Below are 25,950 nucleotides of genomic sequence, written 5' to 3'. Positions count from 1 at the left end.
AAGATGAAAGGAAGATCTCTGCTCTGCCACAATATTGTGGCTATATCATATTATGGAAGTTTTAGACGCTGTGCGCATAGAATTGGCGCACAACGGTCGCTGCTGGCGATCCAAAATCTATATAAAACCTTTCCATCAACCAACCGGGCACGTATCAATACGCACCGAGGTTGCACTGGCAGCGAAGTGATTATCTCATTCTCTGTCCTCCTCGACCTCATCGCTGTCGCTCACCTCCTCGCTGTCGCCAATTTCTTCTTCACTTTCGCTCTCTGATGAGGGTTCAGGTATTGCGTCTTCGGAACCTCTGATGCTAGCGTATCTCGAGGCTCTCAGCATGGCTGTCTCATGTGCATCAAGGATCATCTCCTCTTCGTTTTGAGGGCTGCGTTGTTCTCGCAGGTGGTTGGCTGGGAATTCCGGCGCATCATGCTCGGTCGGCGGTACTTCTTTGATGTCCTCATCCTCGTCCTCTTCCTCCTCACTGTCCGCGATCTCGACCGCTTTGCGCTTCTTCACGTGCGACGGTTGCGACAGCTCGTCAGGAAGGAGTGGAAGATTTACGGTCGTAGGACGTTGTTCTTCACTATTTGTCTCTACGGCGTCTTGATGGTCATCCTTTGACCCGGGCAGGGTCAACTGGCGAAAGCCGCCCGTTAGGATGACGAAAGGAACTGGCTGTGCATAGACCTCCTTTCGAGCTAGCCTTTGGACTTCAGCGTACCTCAGGGCGTTCGTTTCGAAACGCGAAATTCGGGACGCTTGTTTGTCATTGGGAAAGTCCCGGTATAATATGATCCTGGTATGGACCGCCGTATCCCACGCTTGGCTCGACAGTGCGGGCTTCAATGTGGCTTTCTGTCCGTGTTTCAGGCTGATTGTGCTATTGGTAAGGACCAAGACGGCGATGTTTTTGATCGCAGCCATCTTCGACATAGCCGCGCCTAGGCTCTCGATGATCTGGAAACGGCGCCCCGCTGCCCTCTTTTCGAGTTTCTCCTTGACAGCCACGGGCGCAGCAGGTTTGAGGTTTCTGGCATTGCGTGAGAAGTACCCCAGTAACAGATTTGAGAGATCGTCGACGACTATCAGGCACGTCTTTGGTGACGGCAACGAGCGCGTTGGATGTAAAAATACTGTCAGGAGCCGTGGCAGTGTGTGCGCTTCGAGATACGTGAACTTCTCGTTGAGTAATGAGTTGATGTTCCGTGTGGGCGGTGTATCTTTAGAGGAATTGTTCGATAGCTCGTCTCCTTTCATGAGCTGTCCAAGCCTTGCTTGTATCAGTGGAGAACCGGTGTTGACCCATAGAACATGAGATTGATCGTGGGGGGTGTGTAGTGCATTCACCGCGACCTGAAGTCCGAAGGTGGTCTTGCCGACTCCTGGAGGGCCATAGACTTCAGTCACGACACCCCTTTGTAGCCCAGGCGTGGCTATCGATAATTCGGACGGTAGTAACGCCGCGTCCAGAGCTGGCAGGCAAGAGGAGATTCCTCTAGCGTTGGCGGTTGCATTTTGAAGAGCTTCGATACCTGAAACGGTCGGTAATCGATGTTGAGTCGGTGAGAAGTTGTGGACGTCAGCGTCCCGATCATCCATCGCTGCAAGACCTTACACTAGGCCCAGGCATGGTGATGTGTGTCCCCGAAGATTCTATCCCGTCGAATGACTGGAGTGATGAATCGTAGAGCGCGATTGAAGGACGGAATCACGCGTCGAACTTAGAATATGCCATTGCCTAGAAGTTTGACTTATGTCCGTGGAACCTCTTCTGATGGGAATGTTGATCAGAGTGCCAGAGCCTCGATGCTACCGGAACAAAAGAACACCCCGTAGAGGTTGTATCGTCAAGTCGGAAGCATTAACTCACACGTCGTCAGATCAAAGTCACGTTATGAAGAAAGATGAAATGACGAAAATAGACAAACACCCATGTCACTCAAAATGTTCCAGCACTTCCATCCACAATTTCGGCCGCACACATCAGACGAATGACTCACCGAGACAGAGATGTTTAGCATGTCGATATCTTGCAAAGTGCGGCGAGCACGTCTCTCCTCCTCTCGTCTTACAAGCAATTACATGCTATAAAGCGACGACTTCCGGGTGAGAGCTACGTTAGACGCTTACGATGGATCGACTTGCTGTTCTACTGCCGCCAATCCTACTCGCAGTCACCCTAATATGCATCCAAGAGGCATGGAGAATGCGCCATTCGCTTCGAGGCTACAAGCAGGTAACACTGCAGGGTCGGTCACACATGTCTGACGAGTACAACCTGGGATATACCAAACCGCGCAACACTCGCGACGAATCAAAGTGGAAGGTCAAAGCCCTGCATATACACCCCATCAAATCGTGTGCAGCAGTCGAATTGGATGTTGCCGACATCGATGGTGCGGGATTGACCTGGGACAGGAAGTTTGCCTTTGCAGAGCTGCTCAAGCCCCAGACCAGGCTGGACGCTTCTGAAGTAGAGAAGAAACCGAGATGGACCTTTCGGACCCAACGACAGCCTGGATATGAGAAGCTCGTCCACGTGCACCCGGAGATCTGGCTTCCAGATCGATCAAAGCAAAAATTCACGGAAAAGGATAAAGGCTTTCTCGTCGTCAAGTATCCTCGCATCCCGCGAGGTCCTTTGGCAACCTTAGTGAGGATGCTTACGGACCTCGGCTTCCTCTCGAACGAGAAGTCATTCACTGTACCACTGGTGCCGCCCGAGAATCACAAGTATCCTTCCGAGCATGTTGCAATCTGGAAAGACAACCCACGGTGGTTGAACTTCGGAGTCCATGTGCCAGCCGACTTTGGTACCTACCTGGGCGTAAAGAATCCGCTCACCTTGTTCAGGGTTGATCCCAAAAGTTACCGTGAAGTCTACAGGTGTGCGCCTCGGAAAGAATCACTGGGCTATCAGTCTGTAGTGGGCTTCGCAGATGCGTATCCAGTGCATCTGCTCAACATTGCTTCGGTCCGTGATGTGGCGGGAAAGGTTGCAAAGGACATTCCTCGTTTCTCCGCAAAGAGGTTTCGAGCCAATATACTGGTCTCCGGACCGTCGGCATACGACGAAGACAACTGGAAAAGAATCAGGATAGGCAAGCATACCTTCTACTGCGCATGTCACACTGTGCGATGCAGACTGCCTAATGTCGATCCTGATACGGCTGATCGTCATCCTGTTGAACCAGACAAGACCTTGAAGGCTTTTAGATGCATTGACGACGGTGACCCACTGAATGCCTGCCTTGGTCTTCAGCTGGTGCCTGCAGAGTCTGAGCCTTTTCAGATACGAGTCGACGACGAGATTGAGGTCCTGGAGAGAGGCGAACACCACTATATTAAACAATGAATGGAAGTTCTCTTTGTTCTTTCCATGATCATTGGAACTTGTCCAGACTTTTGCCAATGCTATAAATTTATAAAATGACCATAACGACAGGTCTGAAGACGTCTACTCCCTGACGAACAAACCAGCCATGCCCATTCCGGTACCAATACACATACTCACAACTCCCAGCTCACCTGGGTTTAGCTGCGGCATCAAAGTCGCCAGTTGTCGTGTACCTGTCATCCCCAATGGATGGCCAAGTGCTATCGCGCCACCCCTGGGGTTGACCTTGTCCATGTCTAGACCCAGTTTACGGATGCAATATATGGCTTGGCTGGCAAATGCTTCATTGACTTCCCAGATGCTCACGTCTTCTGTCTTTGTACCCGTGTATTCGAGCAGTCTCGGGATTGCGATCGCAGGTCCAATACCCATTTCGTCCGGTCTGCATCCCGCAACTTGAGTACCAGCCCACTTTCCAATAATGCTCTTGTCCAAACCGAGTTCCGTTGCTGTGGATCGTCGCATCATCAGGGTAGCGGCTGCTCCGTCGGAGACTTGTGATGAATTACCAGCTGTTGATGAGCCATCTTTGGAAAATGCGGGTTTTAGCTTGGCCATTTTCTCCATGCTGGCATCGTGTCGGATACCGTCGTCCTTGTCTACCACAACCTCTGTGGAGACATCAGGATGTTCGGGCTCTGTCTGCTTGACCTTTACTGGCACAATCTCAGAGTCAAACAGTCCGGCCTTTTGAGCCTTGGAGGCTTTGAGGTGCGACTCTGCAGCAAAAGCGTCCTGGTCATCTCGACTCACACCGTATCGTTTCGCCACATTCTCACTCGTAAGGCCCATGGGCATGATGCAATCCCGGACATTGTCGTTGGGGCTGTTCTTTACCTCGTCCCACAGTAGGGTCGGAATGGCCTTGCTGCCGTAATTGCGAGTCATGCTTTCCATTCCAGCACCCACGCCCACATTAATTTGTCCAGTTGTGATCATGCTGGCGATATTTGTGACGGCCTGTAGCCCTGAACTGCAGGCTCGGTTGACCGTATGCAGGGGTGTGGTCTCGTGGAACCCAGCATGTAGTTGTCCCATACGTGCAGCTTTTGATCCACCCAGCTCAGCGAGTACGACGCCCACAGCGACGTCGTCAATTTTGGCAGGGTCTAGGTTGGGGTTGGCGGCGAGAGTGGCGCGCAGGACGTGAGAGAGAAGCTCATGGTCGAAGGCATTGCGAAAGCCGCCTTTTCCGGCTCGCGTGACAGGTGTTCGGAGGGAGGAGAGAATGACCACGTCGGTGGGCTGTTTCGAGAGGATCTGCTTGAGACCTCGGGCGTTCGCCATGGCGGAGGTGCTTCAGTGGATCGAGGGAGGTGCGGCGATGAGACGGGGTGGACTCGAGCTGCGACGGTGTCTAGTAGAGTATCAGTCTGGAGACAGGAAGGACGCTCTGTTTTGAACCCAAGTAACGTAGAGATATATGAAGTGAGAAAATAAATTCGCAGTCGGATAAAGACATTGCTCGTGAAGTGTTACGCTCTCGGATGCGAGCATCGGAAGAGGGCCTCCTCCATTATTTGCCTCCGTGTCTCTCCGCAATTTTTGACCCCGGCTAAAAGTACAAGGATAAGGTACTGTACGAGTAGCCTGTCATAAAATGAGGCTGAACATCTTCATCTTCATAATTTCTGCAGCATACGTTTTGCCCAAGACCCAATGTACCAAATCAGAAGGCAGAGTGTGTGGTGTGAAAGAGGTGACTGCCCATGTTTAGTTGCATGCTAAATCGTTTCGCCAATGGTGGTTGCCCTGCTTGGGCTTGAACTTGAACTTGAACTTGAACTTGAACTTGAACTTGAACTTCTGTGCGTACTTCCTTATACTCAGCGCTATCCTCCTCCTGCCTCAGACTCTCTACCTGCTGTTGAACATGTTTGACATTTCTTGACCTGAATCTCGCCTCATTGATTGGTTGTTTCGTTTCTTTTCCAGACGTTCCTTCCATGACTACCCGTCATATTCGTTGCGATGTCTGCCAGAAAACGCCTCGCGGAAGAGGACGCTCCTCCACAGCCACCTGCGAAATCTCGTCGTGGTAAATCACCACTAGACAAGACTCGAGTGACGATTTGACGTTGCAAAATCGTACCAAGGCTGACCAGGAAGAGGACCACGGTCTGAATGCACAGCAAACACCTGGCGAGGTCCATATCTACACGATAAAGCTATACTCCCGAAAGAAAGCGCTGAGTAATGATCCTCACCCACATGCCAACGATAACAACGACGATGCTCATCTCATTCGGAGTCATCCACGTGAGCGACAAGAAAACGTCAGAGTACCCTGTGCCCCAACTTCGACCGAAGAAGAGCTATCGAGTCAGGCTTCCGAAACCGAAGCAAACGTCAAAATCGAATACGTGGACGACAACTACGTCAGGTATGATGATATCGGCTGTTCCGAGTGGTTGGAGCCAGTCAATGTGTCCGTCACCACCGTGCGTGGCCTTTCTGTTGGCGAACAAATTGGATACTGCAGGGCCAAGCTGGTCAGAAAGGAGAAGATACGGACTCGTTTCCACGAGAGTATGAGGAAGCCAATATTCGAGCTCGTTTTGCTGGCCTTTGATCTTTTTGACAGATACGGGAGACTCATTCACGATTACAAACATCATCCTGTCCGCAAAGGTTCTGGTATCTGGGGCACAGAACTAGACAGGCGGGATATCCTGCTGATCGAATATGTACACGTCGATGAGCGGCACCGAGGACAAGGTATCGGTGTAAGCATGCTCGGCATCCTACGTGATGTTGTCAGCCATAAAGCGAGGAACGGAGACTTTGTTACCATCGTGTGGCCTGAGTCGCCGAAAGAATCTCGGTTTCCCCAGATTATGGAGTACCTCATAGGATCCTCAATAGGAATAAGCATTGCCGACGACCCAGATCTTGCGAGGATCAAATGATTTCGGTCACTGGGCTTCAGACGCATAGGGTCTTCGATTTGGTTTGGTCTGAACTGTGACAACGAGGGATCACTTCGCGTACGTGCATTGTTGACGGCGGCAACATATCAGCTTTTTAAATTCCAATTGGAGGATATGAGCGACTGCAATGCAAGACAGAAAGTCACTGGCATGGTGGACATAGCCCCTTTGGTTTCTGTCCGCTTATGTTATGAGGTCCTCATGGCGAAGAACGGACATTTCGACGATGCCTGTGCGGAAGTCCTCCGGATCAATCAGCGGAGACATGACAAAATCAAGCAGCTGCCCTCATTCTGGATGCAGGCAGTGAAGCCGATACCACAGATTGCGGCCGAAGACGACTACGACCCGCCTCCACCTGCACCCAGCACGATACCTGGACCGATCATTCAAGCATCCACGGCTTCCCCAGCGAAGTTCTTCAGAGGTATGACGGCACACTACTTCTTTCTTGGATCTGCCGATAAGCAATGGTCCGCGACCGATGGGGTTGGAAACACTATACTCCACCTTGCGGCATTCGCGGAGAGTCCCGATGCCATCGACTGGATCCTCAAACGACCTTGTGGCACTGGCTTGCTACACAAGCGCAACAACAATGGCGACACGCCCCTCGAAGCTCTTCAATTCAAGCTTGAGAAGAAACGCACTCGCCAGCTCCTCCAGTCGTCCATTGTGGCATGCTCTGATCAGTTTGAAAGTTATGATCATACAGCGGTCCAATGCCTCCTCAAACTACAAGGTCTGAAAGATCCAAGTTGGAATGAGATGCGACGCCTGGAGGGAGGCTGCACCTGTGGCGAATGTGTTGACGGCTGTCTGAGCCCCCGGATGCGTCTAGTTCTCGAAAATGAGGCTGAATCGATCTACCTCAAACTCAGATGTGGTTTGGCTAGCATGTCCGGCACAACCTACTTTGAGGAAAACAAGAACTTGCTCACTTTCCTTAGCTATTACTGCAAGAAGATCATCAAGCACAACAAGTCCGTCCGTTGTGGACTAGTCAGCCTAAGTCAGCATGTTAACGCCTCTCTCTGCTGCGGCCTACTTCCAGACGAGGACAACATAATGTATGGATTGAGGCCTTCACGAAGATGATCAAGTCAACTACAAGAACTTCTTCAAGGCAGGTGGCTCGGTAGAAGGTTACCTGATGAAAGTATTCAGGCGTGCGATCGAATTTGACGAATTTGCTGGTGACCACAGCCCAGAACGTTCGGCTTTGGAGGAAGAACTGGCATTCCTTCCTATATGCCGAAACGACCATGAGTACGGATATGTCAGTGGAACATGCGGTCATCATCGAACTAGGCCATTCTGGGGATTTTGATGATTAAAGGCCGACGAGGCTGAGGGAAGGAGGCTGATGCGGTGAGAACCGGTGATGCATTCTAGCTGGTGTGCTGGTAACGAGAGCGCATTGTGGAGTCGTCCAACCGACCAAACACGTATGTCAGTCATGACCTTAGGCTGATATGCCCGCTATCACTTCAGTGGGGGAATACTGTGTGAGTTTCAATCAACACAAATTGATATCCAATGCTGCGGAAACGTACAATAAGTAACGATAATAATCAAAGTTGCTTCATGGTGATGCAGCATACATGCTTCGACTTCGTGCAACTAACTCGATCATACCTAGGTGATTTCCAGAGTCTAACAGCTCGAACAACTCGAACACCTCGAACACCTCTTTGAAACCTCACTCAGCACGATAGTTTGGTGCCACACATTCATTCTTCTTTGGCTTCCCCGTCTTCGTTCTCGTCCATAACCAGAGCAACATCCATATTGAACGTCCATGCTCTGATACGAAACAAGGTAAGAGTCTCACATTAAAACAACGAGTGACCCTTTAGAAGGCAAACAAGTTGGGTCCTGCATGGCCAGAATTGTCCAAAGGGAGAGAATACTGACATGATTTCAGCGAGCTCAGTTTGCCCCAATCTTGATTTCTTGTTTAGATATCTCATTATGGCGGTCGAAAGCGAGCTATTCTCACGTGTCAACAGATCAAGGTATTTCCAGGGCGAAGTCAATAGTGATATCCAAAACTTGCCATGGCCCTAATATATCGGGAATGACAGTTGGGGTAACATGCCATTGGACATAGCTAGTGCCGACACGAACGCCACGTCCAGAACGATGCATGACCTACATTACGACCTGGATATCAAGTCTATTCTGCTCGATATGACCCTTCTTGCGCCATGCTCCTTGTCCTTCTTCCACCAGCCATGCTATGCTTCTGAGCCGTGGATCATGCCTCTCCTCGATCTCTTCCGCGCGGTGCGTGATTACACTCGTGACGAGCGAAACGCGCACAGTGCCAACACACAAAGATCCTCTGGCGCATAGGAGATGGGCTCGTGCGAACGTGGGATCTGGGGTTCACGGCGTTTGGCGGGCCCCCTGTCCACTTTCGCATTTTACATCAAAGATTCGTCGACGGCAGGGGCGGGAAAACACCATGGATCGACGAGCAGACTGTGAGCAGACAAGCACAGTCACCAGTAGCCCCCGTTCGTTGACGCCAAACACAGTATCAAGAGCTATTCGCCATCGGGCAAGCTCTTCCAGGCCCCGGCAGCACCAAGATGCTATTCTGTATGGTCTTCATCCATGCCGGCCTCATTCCCGCCGTCATTGTATTCCTTGCCTGGAGGTAAGACTCTAGTTCGTCGGAAGCGTGGGTAAGTCGGTGCTAAAGTGCGCCAAACCAGCTTGCCCGGCGCTATTGGTATGTACGCATTGTCACTAGGAGTGCAGTGTATTCACCACGCCCTTCCCGCCATCGCGTACGCCTTTCTGTCCGGCTTGAATGCCTCCACCGTGGGCATCGTCGCGCTGGCAGCTGTACAGGTGAGAGAAATTCCTGGAGGTTGACCCGTGGCAGGTCTAATTGACGTCTACCTCGCCGACAAAGCCATTAAAGACCAACTGACCCGGGTTCTCGTGATAGGCGGGGCGTGCGCTGGCCTCTGTTACACGGCTTTGTGGTACTTTCCGGTTCTGGTCTCCATTGGGGGCTTGATGACTGTGACCTGGGACTTGTGGCTGCATCAAGTCGTGGGCAAAGCTCAGGCAAAGTGGCAGAGGAGACGCAGAGCAGCACTCCATCCGGGTGGACTGGTTGAACAGAACATATCTCGACGGGAGCCTGTGGAGCTCACCACTCGCAATCCGACCTCAAGCGGACCATCCACAGAGACTCTGCACAGGCGACATGATAGCGTGATCCAGCAAAGCACAACGCATCCGAGGACAACAGAGACAGGCGAGCATCAAAGGACTTCGACTGTCCCGAACCAACGCGAGACCGATACTCAATCGCATGCGATCCCCATTCGAGCCGGTTTATGCATCATTGCCGCATTCTTTGGTCTGTGTCTCCTCAACCGCCTTGAAATGTGCTCCGCTGAACGCTGGAATCTAGCATCTTTTATCGCCGTCCTCGTGGCTCGCAGCGTCCTCGACAACCCCCCAAGGCCACTCGACCTTTTTGCGAACATGTACTTGGCCGGAACCATCATATTCGGCGGTGGACCTGTGGTCATCCCCCTTTTGCGAGAGTACGTGGTTCAGCCAGGTTGGGTGTCACCGCGGGACTTTCTCATCGGCCTCGCCATCATACAAGCCTTCCCTGGGCCGAACTTCAATTATGCCGTTTTCCTAGGTGCCCTCTCTCTGCTCGGTACCTCACAGCCTACCTTTTTCGGTGCCTTGCTAGGCTACATCGGCGTCTTCGTGCCGGGAATCACGCTTGCCGTTGGAATGCAGAGTGTCTGGCACGTCATGCGGACCAAGCCCCTGGTCACCAGTTTCTTGAGGGGTGTCAATGCGACCGCGGTGGGTCTGGTCTTCACGGCGGTATATCGCCTGTGGCAGATCGAGTACTTGACTCCTGAACAGGCCGATGGGAAGAGCTTAGCTTCTGAGCCTTGGTGGGTGGTGGTCAGCGTCCTCACGTATGCGGGAAATGCGTGGTTCAACGTTCCAGCTCCAGTGGCCATTGTCGCAGGTGGGATCTTTGGCTTGTGTTGGTACGGAGCAGTTGGTCAATGAATCTGTATGTAAATTTATGTCTAACATTTCGACCGCCAGCATACCCCGTTATGTGCACGGTCGATACAAAGTCTGCACTTGGGCTGTATCTCCGCATCATCTGTTTCAGTTCACTCTTCATCAGCTTCCTCATCTTCATCCTCGTCCATACCCTCAGCCACATCCACGTTGAACGCCATGCTCTGATCCACACCAACATACGAATCCGACATCAGGAACAGTGTGAGATCCTTCTTGCCCGCTGTAGGCACGACGTACTCCAACTTGGTCGCCAGACTCTTGCCAATTGTAACGCGCTTGATAGCCAACAACGACCTGGTCTTCTCCTCGGCCACCACAAGCCACCAGTTTTCCAATTTCTTGCCCGGATAAAAGGGTGCGTGTACCGTGAGATCGACTGCATCATCGCCCTCCTCCTCCTCATCCTCATCAACTTCGCGCGAGACTTTGATCTGGAGATACGACGGCTGTCCGGCCGTAACCTCGTCCTTGTCCACAACATCGAACTCCAGCTCGAGACTCGGGTACTTGTCGTTCGTAAAGTTGGCAGCCTCGACGAGCTGGCGGTTGCTCACACCCATTTCGGCGACGAGCTTCGCGTGGTCTGGGTTCTCGCTGGGGTCCATGGCGGTCATGAACTCGTCAATATCCTTGATGTCGTGTCTAGCGAGAACATCAACGACTTTGTTGTCAAAGTGCGGAATCTGCAGCAGCGGGCTGTCGCGGTCCCACATGGCCTGCACGACCATCTGGGACATTTCCATCGCATTCATTGCGTTGAGATGCCCCTCGGAACTCAGCACGTCGACACACGCAGACAACAAACTTAGAACCTTGGCAACAATGACTTCTTGGTCTTTGGCCAGATCGATGGGCAGTTGCATCCGCGAAAAATGCGCTTGCAGGAGCACAAGAGCCTTGAAGTGCGGCGAGTCGTACGCTGGTTCGGACATCTTGACCGGCACGCGGTCGTAGATACGGCGGAGGACATGGTCCTCGTGGCGGCGCATCTGGATCGTCTCGAACTCGGTCGCCGAGGTGACGATCTCGAGCATACCCTTCAGCTTCGTGCGACCGGTGAGCGAGAGCAGGAACGTCTGCATCGTGATGAACGAGATGTTGTAGTATGCTGCGATCATGGCCGGGTTAAGAGGAGACACAGAGTCGTCCTCCTCGTCGAGGTCGATGATCTTGGCTTCTGAAAGTTCTTTGAGCGTGTTCTCCACCAACTCGGAGAGGAACGTGCTTAGACCGTCGTGCGAGGTGTCGTTGAGGCCGTAGAAGCTTGGGTTTGCCAGCAGCCGTCGGTAGAAGTACGTGTACGTTGTCCAGTCGACGGCGTCTTGAGTGGAGGTGATCGTCTTAGTGCTGATTTCGTTGACGAACGCATCGTGCAGCCACAGCTGAAGATGACTTTCGATGGGCAAGGCCTCGCTCAGGAATTTCTTGTAGTACTCTCGTCGGACTTGAGGGACCATGAGCACGCCTTTGCCGGTAGTATCCTGACCCGGTCTGCAAGCGCGTCCAAACATTTGCAGGACCTCGCTAATCTGGTAGTCGACATAACGGTGTTCTCGGCCGACATAGTACTGTGTACCCATGACGACAACAAGGTGTGAGGTGACTGGGAGTTCCCAGCAGACTTCCCTTGATGCGAGCATAACTTGAATGGCCCCGATCTTAAAGAGGTGGGACACGATTCTTTTGTCGCTGTTGGTCAGGGCTTCATGGTAGTAACCGATGCCGTGTGTCAGAGACTCGGCCAACGCGCGTTCGTTGATTCGTTCCAAGAATGGTGTGAGTTCATCGACATTTGTGTGCAAAAATCGTTCGTCGTCGTCATCCATAATGCAGGCCGAAAGTATGTCCACCGCAGTTGCCCGAACCTGTTTCCTGCCGGGCACGAAAATGATAGCCGGCTTGTCTGAAGACATCTGTAGGACAGCTTGATAAGCTGGACGAGCCATAGCCATCATCAGCGACGGGAAGTGAGGTATGTTGAAAGACTGAATGTGCAGCTCCAGACCAACGGGTCTGGCCAGCGGACTGAAGTTGTAGATAGTATGCCTGTTCGCTCCCAGCCATTCCCCCACATCTCTGGCGTTGGACAGCGGTACACTCAGTCCGATAATTCGCAGATTGTTTTCAAGTTGGATATGGATATACTGCATCCTGGACACGACGCTTTCGTAGATGGCACCGTTCTCGCCACCGATCATGTGAAGTTCATCGGCGATGAAAAGATCAACGGCTTGCACATTCTTCCGGCGTTGCCACTGTCGTGAGAGTACGTCCCATTGGGAAGGAGTGGCAAGGACTAAATCGGATCGATCCAGGATTCTCAGATCAGCCGTGACCTCACCCGACAGGGTTGAGATGGTTTTACCACCCACAATCTTGGACAGCCGTTCCTGCCAGTCGGCATGACGACTGTCGACGAGCTCCTGGAATGGTGCGAGGTAGACCGCTTTGCCAGCTTCTGGGTTTTTCCAGTGTTGCAGAAGAGCAAATTCGGCGCAGACAGTCTTGCCACTGCCGGTTGGGGCACCAATGAAGACACTGTCTGTGCTGTCGTACAGAGACTTGAAAACCTGGGTCTGGATTCTGTTGAATCTGTTCCAGTTGGGGTAGAGGTCAACGTACTCCTTGACCTTCAGGGCTTGAACCGGCACAGGTTGCAAGTCCAGAAGCTGAGTATGGGGTGGGAAACGTTCGGGCAGGATTAATTTCTGGAAGGACACTGGCACTCTCGTCTCCGCATGCATCCATCGATCCGACATCAGAGTGATGAAATAGTTTGGCGGAATTGGCTCACTGATAGGGACAGTAAAATCAACGAGATGTTCTGTCATCTCCCCCTCAGCGAACTCTTTGCGCAGAATGAAGAGATCGTGGAACAGGATCTCTTCACCGTCGCAGTCTTCCACAATGATCCAGAAAGACTCGGAGGTGCCGTGTAATGCGTCATCCCAAACGAAGTTAGGAGTGATTGTGAGCTCAACATGGAGCATTGATCTGGTCATCGGCTGAACTTGTGCTTGAACTTCCAGCCGCGGGAATTTCGCAACCAGATCGCAAACGATACGTCCAGCTTTGGGAAGACCAAGCAGCTCTCCCATGCGAGGAGGATCAAGATCGAAATAGCTTGGCCAAGGAACATCCATTCTCTCGGCCTTCTGGATGTATTCCCTCGGACACGTAGGGAATTGCCTCAATGGCGTCATTGTCGGCCACATACGTTTTTCAGCCATTTTGCACAGGTCGAGTGCAATCTTGGCCACTGAAGCCCACCCCTTCTTCAAACATATTTCGAAGATGGCTCTCAAGATACGTCCAGCGGACTGCGTAACATAGACAAGATCAGCCATCAGCGCGAGCCCTTCGAGTTTGAGCCTGGAGATAAAGGCTTGAAGGAGCACGTTGATTTTGGCTTGTGGCTCCTCCATCCCTTCCTTGACCGGTATCGGCACTCTGCCCAGCAACTTTGCGAGTTCGAGTTTCTCATCTTGTCGAACTGGGATATACTTGAATTCATCACTAAGTGCAAAGATGCGGAAAAGCTCGATGGTGCTTATCGACGGCTGAAGATGCTGATTGTAGGTCAGCATGGAGTTGTGCGTGATGTAGTAGTGAGAAGCGACGCGACCAAGGTCAGTCGCCTGTAGTTTTCCGGACTTCTTGTCGTACTTGACCAGCCCAGCTCTCTCGAGGACCGTGGCAGCTGAGTGAATCAGATCGACTCTCTTTTGCTCAAGACTTTCGTCATTGCTGTAATCAGCACCGACACTGTAGAGACCAGGCGACCTAATCATTCTGACAAAAAGATAGGTGTAGCCCAACCACTCAACGCCCTGGTCTCTTGATTGAATATTGCCAAGCACAATCTCGGCGTTGAGATTATCTGCCATTTTGCTCATCAATTGACTTTCAATCGGCAATTGCTGATTCAAGAGCGACAGATAATATTGAATCTCTGCTTGAGAAGTGATGATGATACCCTCGCCATAGGAGTCGTACTGTGGTCGGCCAGCACGACCCAGCATTTGCAGGACATCTTGCGGACTGAGCTCTATCCAGCTACCCTTCTCGGGAGAGTAGACTTGCGTGCCCTTGATAACCACAGTGTGTGCAGGAAGATTGACACCCCAGGCCAGTGTTGCTGTGCAGACAAGCACTCGGAGTGACCCATCCGCGAAAAGATCTTGCACGGACGTACGATCAGCAACACTCATGCCGGCATGATGAATGCCAAATCCGTATGGCATAATGTCTTTCAGGTTGGCATCGTGAACTTGATCAGCCTCCTCTTGCAGGATCTGCCTGCTGGCTGCATCTGTTCGCATTATCTGTCCAATCGTCTCCATCTCGACAGCTTTGTCACGGATATATTTGGCTGTTTTAGCAGTCTCTTTTCGAGAATGAACAAAGATCAACATTTGCTGCTGATTGGTTCCGACATGCTCCATTACTTTTGCGTAGCATACATCGTTCATGGTCTTCAGCATCTTGATCGCTTTCTTGTCGGTAATTCCAATGAATTCTTGACGAAGTGGACAAGGCCTGAAGGATCCGTCGAAATGGAACAGTCCTTTTTCAGGGTCGACACGAAGGAAAGTAGCGACATCCCTATAGTTGGGAAGTGTTGCGCTCAATCCAACAATGCGGACTGGATCGCCCGTCTGCTCAATTTTTCGGATAGTACGACTGACAATGCTTTCAATGACAGGCCCTCGATCATCGTGCAGCAGATGGATCTCGTCGATAATAATGAGGCGAACCAGTCTGGTATAGCTCAGATCAGTGGCTTTTCGCGTAATAACATCCCACTTTTCTGGCGTTGTCACGATGACCTGTGTGTCCGCGATTTGCTGCTTGGTGAGTGATCGATCACCAGTAAGTTCAGAAACCTTGATTCCATACACTTCAAGTCGCTTTCCGAAGTTTCCCACCTGTTCTTGCACCAAAGCCTTGAGGGGCGCGATGTAAATGATCTTGAAATCATCTAGCATGATCTCGCCAGTTTCGGGGTTTCGGTGCTTGCCAATCTCCCGCAAAATAGTAAGCATTGCAACGTTGGTCTTGCCAGATCCAGTGGGCGCGCAGATCAACATGTTGCCATCGTCACCAAAAGCTGAAGGATAACACTTAGATTGTATCCGATTGAGTTCTTTCGAAGAACCAAATCCTTGTCTTGCCCAATCTGGAAGTTCTGAGGTCGGAATATTCTTTTCACCAGGATCCCGTCTCGGCTTTGGCGCCGGAACATGAATCTCTTCATAACCCTTGAAAGTTCGCTTCGTCGAGCCTTGAGGCAGGACAACCTTGGGGTTTGTCATGAGATGGTTTCCTTGCTCAAACACCAAGTTTTCAAGGTTGATGAGTCGCTGTGGCTGCAAGCCACCGGAAAGTACTCCTTCCTTCTTCACCTGTTCTTCATCTTGTGCCTTTGGGACATCGATGTCCATAAGATCCAATTTCATCTTCTTGGCTGGGCGAGGACCTTCTGTGGTACCATCTGTTATTCCGAGAAGCTCGTTCAGTATAATTCGGTGGCCAGCCTCGACCATCTCACTTTCTATAAGATTTCGAGCATCGTCGTCCTCGGCCACTCTGCGCCATCTAGTGGCCCAGACAATCCGCTCACGATTGGCAACCAATTTGCTGACCATCTCCGGATGATCGTAATCGAAGAGATCCATAAGGTCATTCTCAATGTCGCGAAGCGATATCTCCTCGCCCTCGAGTGACTTTCCAGATAGTATCTGTAGCGCGTCCTGGGTCTTCTGTTGTTGGATGTGAGCATCGGCATACAGCAATCCAATTTGACGTTGGAGCCAGTAAGCGTCGATGTCATGGATGGGTATGGCATCGGAATCTTCTCGCTTCCGACGACCAGAGTCATTGAGGCCGCTGTCAAGAACCATGCCAGTGTCGCCATCTTCGTCAGCATCTGGAGCGCCAGCGCCACCAGCGGTTGCAACTTCATCAAGCCCAGGTTGGTCCTGCATGTCGTCTTCCTCGTCTGCGTCGCTGTCATCATCATCTCGAACTTCGTATGTTCTAGCGACACCGTCTTCATCCTCTTCATCTTCGTCGAAGACGACTGCAACACCTTGACGGTCGTCAAGCTCGGCTTCGTCCGCGCCTGCGCCTTCGCCATCCTCATCCCCGTCTTGCGCATCATAATCTGTGATCTTCTTGCCAAGGTTGACAAATTCATTGAACTGCTTGGGTGTCATGGTCGATCCGACAATGTCATCAATCTCCTTCTTCTTGTCAAGATCTTTCAAGTTCTCGTCTTTCAGATATTCTAGGATGGCATCGGCGGCGCTTCGGACGATTTCCTGAGAGACGTCGCCCAGAGCATTGGCAGTCACGGTGAGAAGGAGATCGTAGGTCGCGCGAGTAGCGGGTGTCCTAGGACGATATTTGAGCCCTTCGATCAGTGCATCGCCAGCGGACAAGATGCCAGCTCCTCGAGTCTGGGCAGGCTCACCCCGCTTTCGTTTCCTCTGTTCACGTTCCAGAACATCCTGGCCTTCACGTATTGAGCCTCTTTCCATGCCTTGTAAGCCGGAAGCCATCCTCTTCTGCTTCGGAGCATCCTCACGACCAACTCGTGACCCCATATCTCGAATGTTGAGCCTTCCAGCAAGGGACTCCGGATCACCGGTGTTCTCATCGGTTCTTCGAGAGACAAATCGACGGTCAGCCTGGAGAACCAGGTTTGACATCGCCGAGTACTTGTACTGGGCGACATTGTTGGGGTCCGCCATCTTGACTGCTGGGATCCAAAAAGGTCACAGTCTGTGTGAGGTTTGTTGCCTACGACTAGTACCGCAGGCAGAAATACGAGAGATAGTTCTTCGCTTATAGTCGTAGCATAGCTTCAAGATCGGTCGCAATCAATAGCTGGGTCGCCGGTTCCTTGCCTCCTCGTCCCTCGTCTGTCGCAGAGAATGTAGGTCGACGATGAGCCTGGTTGTTGCAACATTGATGCGCAAGTCTGAGAAAAGTCGATTGTCTCCAAAGTTTCTAGGCGGGCGAAAAAACTGTGGGGCTCGCTAAACTTTCCCGATAGTGGTGAATTGATCTCTTTCCAACCACTACGTGTGAAATCCAAGCACAATTACCTTTTACCTCCGTTCGTACAAGAGCACTGAATAGTAGGTAGGTAACTACCTAGACGTTAGGGGTATATGCTGCTACGACGCAGAATTGCACATTTGAGACTTCACTGCCGGGTTATTGTCCATTGCTCACAGGGATTCTATTCAATGCGCTTTGGACCACTCTCCCACAACCTTCAGCTTCAACGGCATGCCCTTTGATGGTTTGGTGGTCACTACGCCCGTCCGAATTGGCCGATAGCTGTCATCCTCTAGTTCCATCTCAAATGCGCCGACGAATGCAGCGATCAAAGCTCTTAGCTCCGCTCGGGCAAATCCCTGCCCAATGCAGGTTCGTGGTCCATGCAGAAAAGTCATGAAAGAGTAGTTGCCATCAGCACCGCCAGAGTTGTTGGACTTGCCCGTGTCTTTGTCTATCCACCGAGACGGGTCGAAAGACTCTGAGTCAGGACCCCAGAGCTTAGGCGACCGGTTGAGGCCGTATATAGGTACCGCAATGAGGGTGTCCTTCGGAATCGGATATCCCATGATCGATGTGTCCCTGGCAGCCACTCTGAGGGTCTGAGCCACGGTTGGGTACAGCCGGAATGTCTCACTGCATACTCCGTTCAAAAAAGGCATTGACTCCAGAATTTCACCAAGGTCGACATCTTTCAAGTTGGCCGATATCCCGTAAGGGAGATGGTCGCGTATCTCAGCCCTCAATCGAGATTGGATCTCGGGATGACGGGCAAGCAGGTAAGTTGCCCACTCGAAAGTGGAAGATGTGGTCTCGTGCCTTTGGTGAGATGTGTTAGAAAGCTCTCCTGATGGCAGCCTTATGGCACTGGGAATGTTGGTCTGTACTCACCCCGCTGCAAGAAACGTCAGGACTTGGTCTACTAACTCATTGTCGGAGAAGTTGTTTGATTGTATCAACTTCGACAGCAAGTCGGCCGAATCTTCGCCAGTGGCCTTCATCCATCTCTTTTTCTCAACAACAAGTTGTCTGCAAAGGTCTCTCAGCTTATCGGTTTGCAATGTGAACCACCTGTCCACATTGCGAGCATCCGTAGGGAGGAGTTTCAGTGCCCATCGAGCGCCTAGGACGGTCAACGAGAACAAGAGGAAAATCTCAAATCTTGGTTCCATGATCTTCTCATAGGTTTGGGCAAGTTCATCTTCGTTGGATATTACGGTATGGAAATCGCGGCCGATACCGGCAATACCGATGAGATCAAGTGTGACTTTAGGTGCCCAAAAGCTGAGCTCGCTCACGCCGGGTGGTGTCTTGCTCGCCTCATCGACAAGGTCGGCTCTGATCCTTTTGACGACATCGACCGATTTGCGCCAGAAAATGGGATAGAGCTCCTTGATGTGGCGAAAGTTGAAGCTAGGTTGAATGTGTTTGCGCTGGAATTTGTGGACATCGCCCTCCACAACGACAAGCCCGTTCCCCAGTACACGAGCTAGAAATCCCGCAGCTTTCGGAGGCTTGATGAAGTCGTAGTTCTTTGTCACGAGGACTTCAGCAATAGCTTGTGGACCTATCATGCACAAAGCTTCACTGTTTAGGAAACCTCGGAGGCGGATCAGGTCAGCGTCGGGATGTTCTTGGATCCATTTGAGCGGTTCTTCGCCGACCGGTCTGGCGACTCTCAAGTGCATGTGGCCGATGATCGGCAAGCCTCCCTATGAGCGTGTGTTACTTTCAGAATGGTCGTCGCACGCAGTATTGCAACCATACCTTTGGTTCGGGAAGATATCGAAGAGGGCTTAGCAGAAAAGGATAGATCCATGTTCGATACACCACCCATGCGAAGAAGCTGATTCCAACGATGCCGTACAGAAATGGCCTCGGGAATTTTGTCGAAATATCTGGAGGGGTCAGAAAGTCGAGGGCCACTGCCTCACAACCTGGGAGCAAGCCAAGCCACACAAGCGTCGATGCAGGGCCGCTCATCCTAGTCAATGGCTGCGAACTGGTCAATGTTGTTCATGCGAGACCATCGTTACAAAAAGATAGATCGCCAGAGAGCGTTTCGATGATGATGTCGAACGGCCGGCTTAGAGAATCTGGTCACATCATGATTCCGATTGTGGCCACATGATGTGATTCTGGAATTAGGGCCTCGGTATGCAGACAGGACGACAGACACTGGACGAGGGACATGGGATGAAGACTAGGTAGTCACAGTACTTGAGGAGCGCTCCTTCCATTGTCAAGAAGATGAACCTGGATGCTTGCAATGGCAAAATGTTACTCCAACAAACTTCATGCCCAAGGGGTGGTCCTTGAGGTAGAGTAGGCGTAGCGTCGACACCCTTTTCGAAGGTCGAATGGCATGTGGCTGAACCTTGCCGGTGTCGTCCAGCCTTGTGGCCTCCACAGAATGGCCCCTACGCAACGCTTATGGGCACTAGCCGGACCGGGGACACTTAAGTACTGCAAGTACGGAGAACAGGACAGGTTCGGCCATCAATGCATACGTACCTCGCATTTGGTGCCAATACTCGTGCGATGTCTCTGGCGACTTAGTAGACGACATCTCGTGCTTGAATTGCATTTCTCTCTGTCGATCTCGCATATACCTTTACCGGCGCCCATAGCCGTCGTCGAGAACGTCGCGGCCAGCATCCAGACGCATTCATCTGTCTCAGCCAGCGCGGCCAACACTCCCGACTGCGCTTACGCACCACCCTTATCAACGCGCCAGCATGGCGAACACAATCATGGACATATTCTACTCGTTAGGAAGTTGCATATACTGCTTCCCGAGCACTCCGCAGCTGAAAATCAACACCAGGAGCTTCCGTATGCTTCGACTACTAGGCGAGGTACGCGCATTTCAACCCTACGCACCGACGTCGACGTGCTGATCACTCAAACAGGGCGGCTTTTCCTATGTCTACCTTGTTCAAGACACCTCCGACTCGGCGCTCTATGCGCTTAAAAAGATTCGTTGTCCTTTTGGTCAAGAGTCGGTCTCACAAGCACTGAAAGAAGTCGAAGCATACACCCTCTTCGCACCACACCCCAACATCATTCACAGCATCGACCACGCAGTGCAAAACGATTCGAGCACGAAGGTCTCGGGAATAGGAAACGATGGCGGCTCCTCGAGTAAGACAGTCTACATCCTCCTCCCATACTACCGGCGAGGGAATCTCCAAGACATGATCAACGCGAACCTGGTCAATCACACCCGCTTTGGTGAACGGCGGCTTATGCAACTGATGCTGGGCGTCTGCAAAGCGCTCAAGGCCATGCACCAATACCGCGTACGCAATACTCCTTCCAATGCCGCCGCGAAAGCCATCCGGGAAGAAGCTGCGAACGAAGATGCCGACGCTGCGCGAAGGCACGCCCGCACGCAGAACCGGACCATGACTGCCGACCAGACACACCAGGAAGAGATGAATGAGGAGCAAGAGGCACCGCTAATGCCTGAGGGCGAAATCACCAGAGCACAAGAAGGCAAACAGCCTGGGGAGGACCGAGCATATGCCCACCGCGACATTAAGCCTGGCAACATCATGCTCGACGATGACGGACGCACGCCCATCCTCATGGACTTGGGCAGTCTAGCCCCGAGTCCAACACCCATCACATCCCGCTCCTTCGCCATCGCCGTGCAGGACACGGCGGCGGAACACTGCACCATGCCCTACCGAGCGCCCGAACTTTTCGACGTCAAGACCGGCAGCGTGATCGACGCCAAAGTCGACATTTGGTCGCTCGGATGCACAATGTACGCGTGCCTGATCGGGAAGTCGCCATTTGAAGCCCGCTCCGACGAGACAGGTGGATCACTGAGTATTTGCGTTCTAGGCGGCGACTGGCGGTGGCCGGGCGAGGGCAATGCAACGAAAGGAAAGGACAAGATGCCCCCGTCACGGTCAAACACACAATCCTCGGCCAACGGGGGCCTCAAAAATACAGCGACTCCCGCGTCCGGCGAGAGGGTATACCCCCATCCTGCGGCACGAGAGGTGGTCCGACGCTGTCTCGCAGTCGAGCCGTCGGAACGGCCGGACGTAGACGAACTCATGACCTTGATCGATACGTGCTTGAGCGAATTACCTGAAGACGACGAAGGCGGGCCCGTTGACGGAGACGGCGAGATTTAGAAAGATGCAGCAACGCCAACAATTCTCAAAACTACCACACCTTGGAACTTAAGTGCTCTACGAGCGAGGTGAAGCAAGTCGCGCGCTCCCAGCTTCCAATATATGTCTCTATCTTGACTGTTGAGGTTTCTCAGCTGAACGTGAGGCGGGAGATGCAAGCGTCACACCTTGAGATTCAAGAAGCCAGTGTTTCGGACCACATTTCGGGTGTTGACCATGCGCCGCGATTTTGAATGGAAGATCATCCGACAAGGTTGAAGAAGATATTTTTTCGCTCAGGACTGCAGGAGCAAGGTCGTTGAGGCGTGTGAGGCTACTCGTGGAAAAGCGATTACAATTCTTCTTGACCTGATGTTTATTCTTGTGTATTGTCATGGCGTCCAGACGACTCGGAATAGTGTAAAAACAGGATGCTATATCTCGGTGCAAAAGGAATGGGTGACACGAAATTAGGTATCGCCCGAATTGAAGCAGGAGCTTTTCGATTATTTGCAACTTTTAACGATTCGAATTTCCTAAAATATTTGCTGAAAGGCTAGTCAAGAGGAATAAGTTGCTGTCCCCAGCTCCCCTGTGCATCGTAGTTTCGTAGTTTCGTGCCCTCGAATTGCCTACGGCACCTTTCTGGGACCGCATATTGACCTCTCCTGCATCTGAAACCACAAAATAACTCAAACACCTCATCAGTTGTGTCCTCACTCCGAGCCCAGAGTACGACGTCACTGTATCACATCCCATACCCTAGTCCGAGGCTTTGACAACCTCACTAGCTTCGGTAGCAGCTGCAGCAGACTCTGGCGCTTTCTCTACAACCTCGGGGACGGACGCCTCGGGCTTTGCAGCAGGTTCCTCTGCCGGTGCTGGCTTTGACTCCTCGACGGCGTCAGCTGGGGCTGCGCTGGTATCTGCGGCCTTTTCGACCTCGACCTCGACCGCTAGCTTGCCAGCTGGAGCTGGAACATCTTCCTGCTTCTCTTCTGATGGATCCTCGGTCTTCTCAGCATGGACTCCGTTTGTTGCAGGTGATGCGTTCCCTTCCTTATCCCCACCAATATCCGCCGCATCAGGTGGTTCAGCACCAAGAATCTTGTTCCACGCGGTCAAAAGTTCAAGCGATCGCTTTCGGAATTGAAATTCTTCATCACGCGGAATCGTGTTGAGCTTGATGAGCGCCTTCAAGACTTTGTTGATCTTGGTTTGTCGGATGATGGTCACTTCCAGATCCGCATAGTGTTCAAGCTTTTTGATGTAATTGGACATTTGTGGCATCTCATCTTCCTGTGGAGCCTGATCTCGGGACAAGAAGCCTTTCTGTAGTCTGTGTCGAAGGAAGAGGACTGAAAATGTCAGCTAGATTCCATTTGCCCGTTAGAGAACTTACCTTCTTTCTCGCGGGCCTTTCGCTCCTCAGCCGGGTCCAAAGGCTTCTCCTCTGGCTCGGGTTCACCAACATCAGCCATTTCCTCGTCCTCCGCGGCAGCTTTGGACTTTCTCTTCTTTGATTCAGCTTTGGGTGCCTTCTCTTTGGGCTTCTTCTGCTCGGTTTTAGGGGTCTTGCCTGTTGTCAACTTGATTTTGGTGGTTTTTGGAGTCTTCGCAGGCTACGATCAGAATCAGACAGTGTCAAATGATCGACGAGATGGTGGACGTACCTTTTCGGTTTCCTCATCATCGCTGCCCGCTTCCTTCTTTCTCTTTTTAGAGGACTTCTTCGGTGCAGCATCAGCATCTTCCATTTCGACGTCCTCTGTTTCGACCTTGGCGTCGCTCTTGCGCTTCTTCTTGTCACCCTTTGCAGCTTTCTCAGCCTCACGAGCCTCTTTTGCGTCGATATCAGCTTGCATCGCTGCGGCATGGTCATTCAGCATGTCTTTGAAGTATTGGAGATCATGCCCTTCGGCGGCAACCGCAAATGCGGCCAGGAGAGACTTGGTTTTGCCTTTTTCGGGCATGTCCTTGCAGTCTTCCGGGTTCAGTGGTGCGAGATCGTAATTGGGAATCCAGGCACTGGATAGTGTCAGCAATTAGAAATCCGTCACAGATGTAGATCCACCCACAATTCATTAGTAGACAAGAACATGATGGGAAATGTCCGCTCATGCTCTCTCTTGCCACCATCCGCATAAGCTTCATTGTAGGTCCCGTCGGCCTTCTTCGTGGTTACAGGTCTGGTGTTGATGAGGATGTCTGGCAGCATGTCTTCGTCACAGATGATGGATGGCCATGGTGGGTAGCTTTTCAATCTGGCAGTGTATAATTCACCAGGTTTGGCGTCCAGATGGGTGAGTTTGGGCATAGACTTCTTCTTGTTGAGCTTCTTGCCCTTGTGCTCAGGGATACCGGATGATTTTCTCTTGAACGAGCTAGGCCTCTTCTCGACCAGAGCTCCATTTGTTTCCACTTGAGCAGGCTCTGTTTCATCCGCCTCTTCCACTTCTGTGTTAGCGCTGGCTGGGGCTGGGGCTGCTGGTGCCGATTCTGCTTCGGCGGCAGGTTCTTCGGTTTCTTTGGGCGCTTCTGGAGCGGCTTCGGCAACGCCAGTAGCAGCAGGTGCATCTGTAAAGATCGTTAGATTGGGTAAAGAGGTACAAATGATGCGATGTGTACCTGTTGGTTCGGCAGTTTTGGGCTTCACGGGCTCCTCGGTAGACAGAGCACCGGTCATTTCAGCAACTGCGCCAGAGGCAGGTTCTGCTAAAGAGGGCGGTGCATCATGATCCTCAGGTTCTGTCACCTTGACAGGCACTTCCGTCTGAGGAGCAGCTGTTTCGGTTTCCATGTTGACGATGAGGTGTTTTGAGTGCTTGGTTTCGAGCTACGCGTCGGCGAAGGCGCGCTGGAAGAGGAGAAAGCTCTGATGGAGAGAAAATTAGCAACAGGACTTGGTACGAAGCAGTCTGAAGTTATGGAAGGGCCGGAAGGGTGATGCGCAGTTGAAGTTTTGACGCGACGGCAAGAGCGCATGGAAGGCAGGAGAAGTGGTAGGCAGAGCTTGCAAGCAGTGCCACAACCCAATGCGAGCCTAGATCCAACAACGATGGTGATGATGGGATGAAGGCGACTAACCTGCGATAGCGTTAATGATGTCGCGATACAGGTGTTTGTGTGAATGCAGTTGAACCGACGAGAGTGACGGCAAGCAATGAATAATGGGGGAGGAGAATTGAGAGACAGAAAGCAACGCAGCCATCATTTCTTGCGCTAAAACCGATCTTCCCCAATCAATGGGTTGCCCATTCACTGCCTCCCGTCTGTTCTCCGCCAAGCCTCAATGCAACAGAGAGAGAAAGTGATTTTGTCTGACACACGGCAGTTGCACAGCTCATAAACCCCGATGCTTGCAAAGATGCCACATAAAGTTGAAGCAATAGGATGTCTTTGGTGGCAGCCAGGTACTCCGTAGACAATGATCATAGGATCAGAACCTTTACCATTGAGGATGTTCTCAGGACAGATACCTCTGTTGAGCTTCGGTAGACATCAACTCATCAGGCGTGCAAGGGTGAATCGGCGCATCTCCTGTCAGACATGGTCGATTTTCTTTCTCTCTGTCCACCGGGTCGTCGAGCAGGTTGCAGGCAGCCTCTTCGCCGTATGATGTGATCTTTTGTGCTTTTCTGTGCTCTTGATAGAGAAGATGAAAGCATTACTTACTTTGGATGATTGATCTTGTGCTCAAGCCGCACTCGATCAAGTCGATGCACACCCGTATGCCTGGTGCTGCCGATGGCGTAGGCAACGAGGAAACAATCGCGTAAGGGCACAACGGCTCCTGGGTTGTTGCGAGACAACAGACGTTGCAGTCTCTTCAAACAACCAGGTGGCTCACAAATCAATGCCCTCGATTGCCAGTCAACTCCGAGGTTCGTTGTAAAGAGATGGCTGGGTTCCGGCACTTCATCTGCTTGGAAGGATGGATGGATTGCAATCGCGGCGATCGGCACAGCACGGCAAAGTGGGGAGGTTTACCTTCTTGACACCGGGGTAAGTTGTCCCAGCACCGGGCACTTCCCCTGCTCATTCTATCGCCGCCGCTGTGTGAATGCTGTTATCGGCAGGCACACCCCTTCCAGGCCAGTGCAAATGATTTGGCAAGGACGATGGAACAGAAAGGCAACCTTCCTGCTGGAAAAAGTACCATGAGACAATCAACGAGGATAGCGACCAGAAGTGCAATTCGTCCGGTGAAGTATTCGGTGCGATGTCTAGTAGTCAAGTTAGTATTCGACGTCGTCTTCCGCCATCATTTGCTGCACCACATAAGGAACATGCAGGCTGTGTCTGTCTGCTCCAGCACCTTACCCGATCACGGAGA

General features: G+C 51.9%; 10 protein-coding genes across 10 annotated transcripts; 5 read left to right on the top strand and 5 right to left on the bottom strand.

The window, feature by feature from the left end:
- Positions 1 to 195: 195 nt before the first annotated feature.
- Positions 196 to 1,602, bottom strand: EDD37DRAFT_647903 (P-loop containing nucleoside triphosphate hydrolase protein; the record flags this gene model as incomplete). The annotated part of the gene is made up of 1 exon (XM_062817951.1): positions 196 to 1,602. The coding sequence occupies one exon, from the start codon at positions 1,600 to 1,602 to the stop codon at positions 196 to 198; it is 1,407 nt and encodes a 468-aa protein (XP_062674141.1).
- A 372-nt stretch (positions 1,603 to 1,974) lies between these two features.
- On the top strand, positions 1,975 to 3,409 carry EDD37DRAFT_300664 (MOSC domain-containing protein). The gene has a single exon (XM_062811208.1). The coding sequence runs from the start codon at positions 2,135 to 2,137 to the stop codon at positions 3,356 to 3,358; it is 1,224 nt and encodes a 407-aa protein (XP_062674140.1). The 5' UTR covers positions 1,975 to 2,134; the 3' UTR covers positions 3,359 to 3,409.
- Positions 3,410 to 5,141, bottom strand: EDD37DRAFT_300663 (acetyl-CoA acyltransferase). The gene has a single exon (XM_062811207.1). It carries the CDS (start codon positions 4,685 to 4,687, stop codon positions 3,461 to 3,463), a length of 1,227 nt encoding a protein of 408 aa, XP_062674139.1. The 5' UTR covers positions 4,688 to 5,141; the 3' UTR covers positions 3,410 to 3,460.
- Positions 5,142 to 5,371: 230 nt separating this feature from the next.
- On the top strand, positions 5,372 to 6,309 carry EDD37DRAFT_607023 (uncharacterized protein; the record flags this gene model as incomplete). The annotated part of the gene is made up of 2 exons (XM_062814944.1): positions 5,372 to 5,438; positions 5,459 to 6,309. 2 exons carry the CDS (start codon positions 5,372 to 5,374, stop codon positions 6,307 to 6,309), a joined length of 918 nt encoding a protein of 305 aa, XP_062674138.1.
- Positions 6,310 to 6,531: 222 nt separating this feature from the next.
- EDD37DRAFT_607022 (uncharacterized protein) lies at positions 6,532 to 7,428 on the top strand (the record flags this gene model as incomplete). Its single annotated transcript, XM_062814943.1, has 1 exon — positions 6,532 to 7,428. The coding sequence occupies one exon, from the start codon at positions 6,532 to 6,534 to the stop codon at positions 7,426 to 7,428; it is 897 nt and encodes a 298-aa protein (XP_062674137.1).
- A 1,226-nt stretch (positions 7,429 to 8,654) lies between these two features.
- Positions 8,655 to 10,395, top strand: EDD37DRAFT_560540 (chromate transporter; the record flags this gene model as incomplete). Its single annotated transcript, XM_062813849.1, has 5 exons — positions 8,655 to 8,819; positions 8,874 to 8,995; positions 9,054 to 9,211; positions 9,257 to 9,712; positions 9,767 to 10,395. Coding segments are annotated over 5 exons (1,530 nt in total), but the record flags the coding sequence as incomplete, so codon positions are not given.
- A 110-nt stretch (positions 10,396 to 10,505) lies between these two features.
- EDD37DRAFT_647897 (Sec63 Brl domain-containing protein) lies at positions 10,506 to 17,171 on the bottom strand (the record flags this gene model as incomplete). The annotated part of the gene is made up of 1 exon (XM_062817950.1): positions 10,506 to 17,171. The coding sequence occupies one exon, from the start codon at positions 17,169 to 17,171 to the stop codon at positions 10,506 to 10,508; it is 6,666 nt and encodes a 2,221-aa protein (XP_062674135.1).
- A 368-nt stretch (positions 17,172 to 17,539) lies between these two features.
- On the bottom strand, positions 17,540 to 19,918 carry EDD37DRAFT_624669 (cytochrome P450 3A4). Its single transcript, XM_062816178.1, has 3 exons — positions 19,252 to 19,918; positions 18,376 to 19,196; positions 17,540 to 18,303 (listed from the first exon to the last, which is right to left on the bottom strand). Exons 1-3 carry the CDS (start codon positions 19,465 to 19,467, stop codon positions 17,670 to 17,672), a joined length of 1,671 nt encoding a protein of 556 aa, XP_062674134.1. The 5' UTR covers positions 19,468 to 19,918; the 3' UTR covers positions 17,540 to 17,669.
- On the top strand, positions 19,919 to 22,119 carry EDD37DRAFT_663826 (serine/threonine kinase 16). Its single transcript, XM_062819197.1, has 2 exons — positions 19,919 to 20,342; positions 20,397 to 22,119. The coding sequence occupies exons 1-2, from the start codon at positions 20,223 to 20,225 to the stop codon at positions 21,633 to 21,635; spliced, it is 1,359 nt and encodes a 452-aa protein (XP_062674133.1). The 5' UTR covers positions 19,919 to 20,222; the 3' UTR covers positions 21,636 to 22,119.
- On the bottom strand, positions 22,120 to 24,834 carry EDD37DRAFT_624664 (uncharacterized protein). Its single transcript, XM_062816177.1, has 6 exons — positions 24,702 to 24,834; positions 24,243 to 24,489; positions 23,693 to 24,191; positions 23,288 to 23,642; positions 23,017 to 23,236; positions 22,120 to 22,972 (listed from the first exon to the last, which is right to left on the bottom strand). Exons 2-6 carry the CDS (start codon positions 24,412 to 24,414, stop codon positions 22,377 to 22,379), a joined length of 1,842 nt encoding a protein of 613 aa, XP_062674132.1. The 5' UTR covers positions 24,415 to 24,489; positions 24,702 to 24,834; the 3' UTR covers positions 22,120 to 22,376.
- Between the last annotated feature and the right edge of the window lie 1,116 nt (positions 24,835 to 25,950).

This window comes from Exophiala viscosa, assembly GCF_022695815.1.
Source record: "Exophiala viscosa unplaced genomic scaffold EDD37scaffold_2, whole genome shotgun sequence".
In the NCBI taxonomy this organism is placed as follows: domain Eukaryota; kingdom Fungi; phylum Ascomycota; class Eurotiomycetes; order Chaetothyriales; family Herpotrichiellaceae; genus Exophiala; species Exophiala viscosa.
The sequence above is the reverse complement of the archived record's forward strand: the minus strand, read 5'-3'. Positions and strand labels throughout refer to the sequence as shown.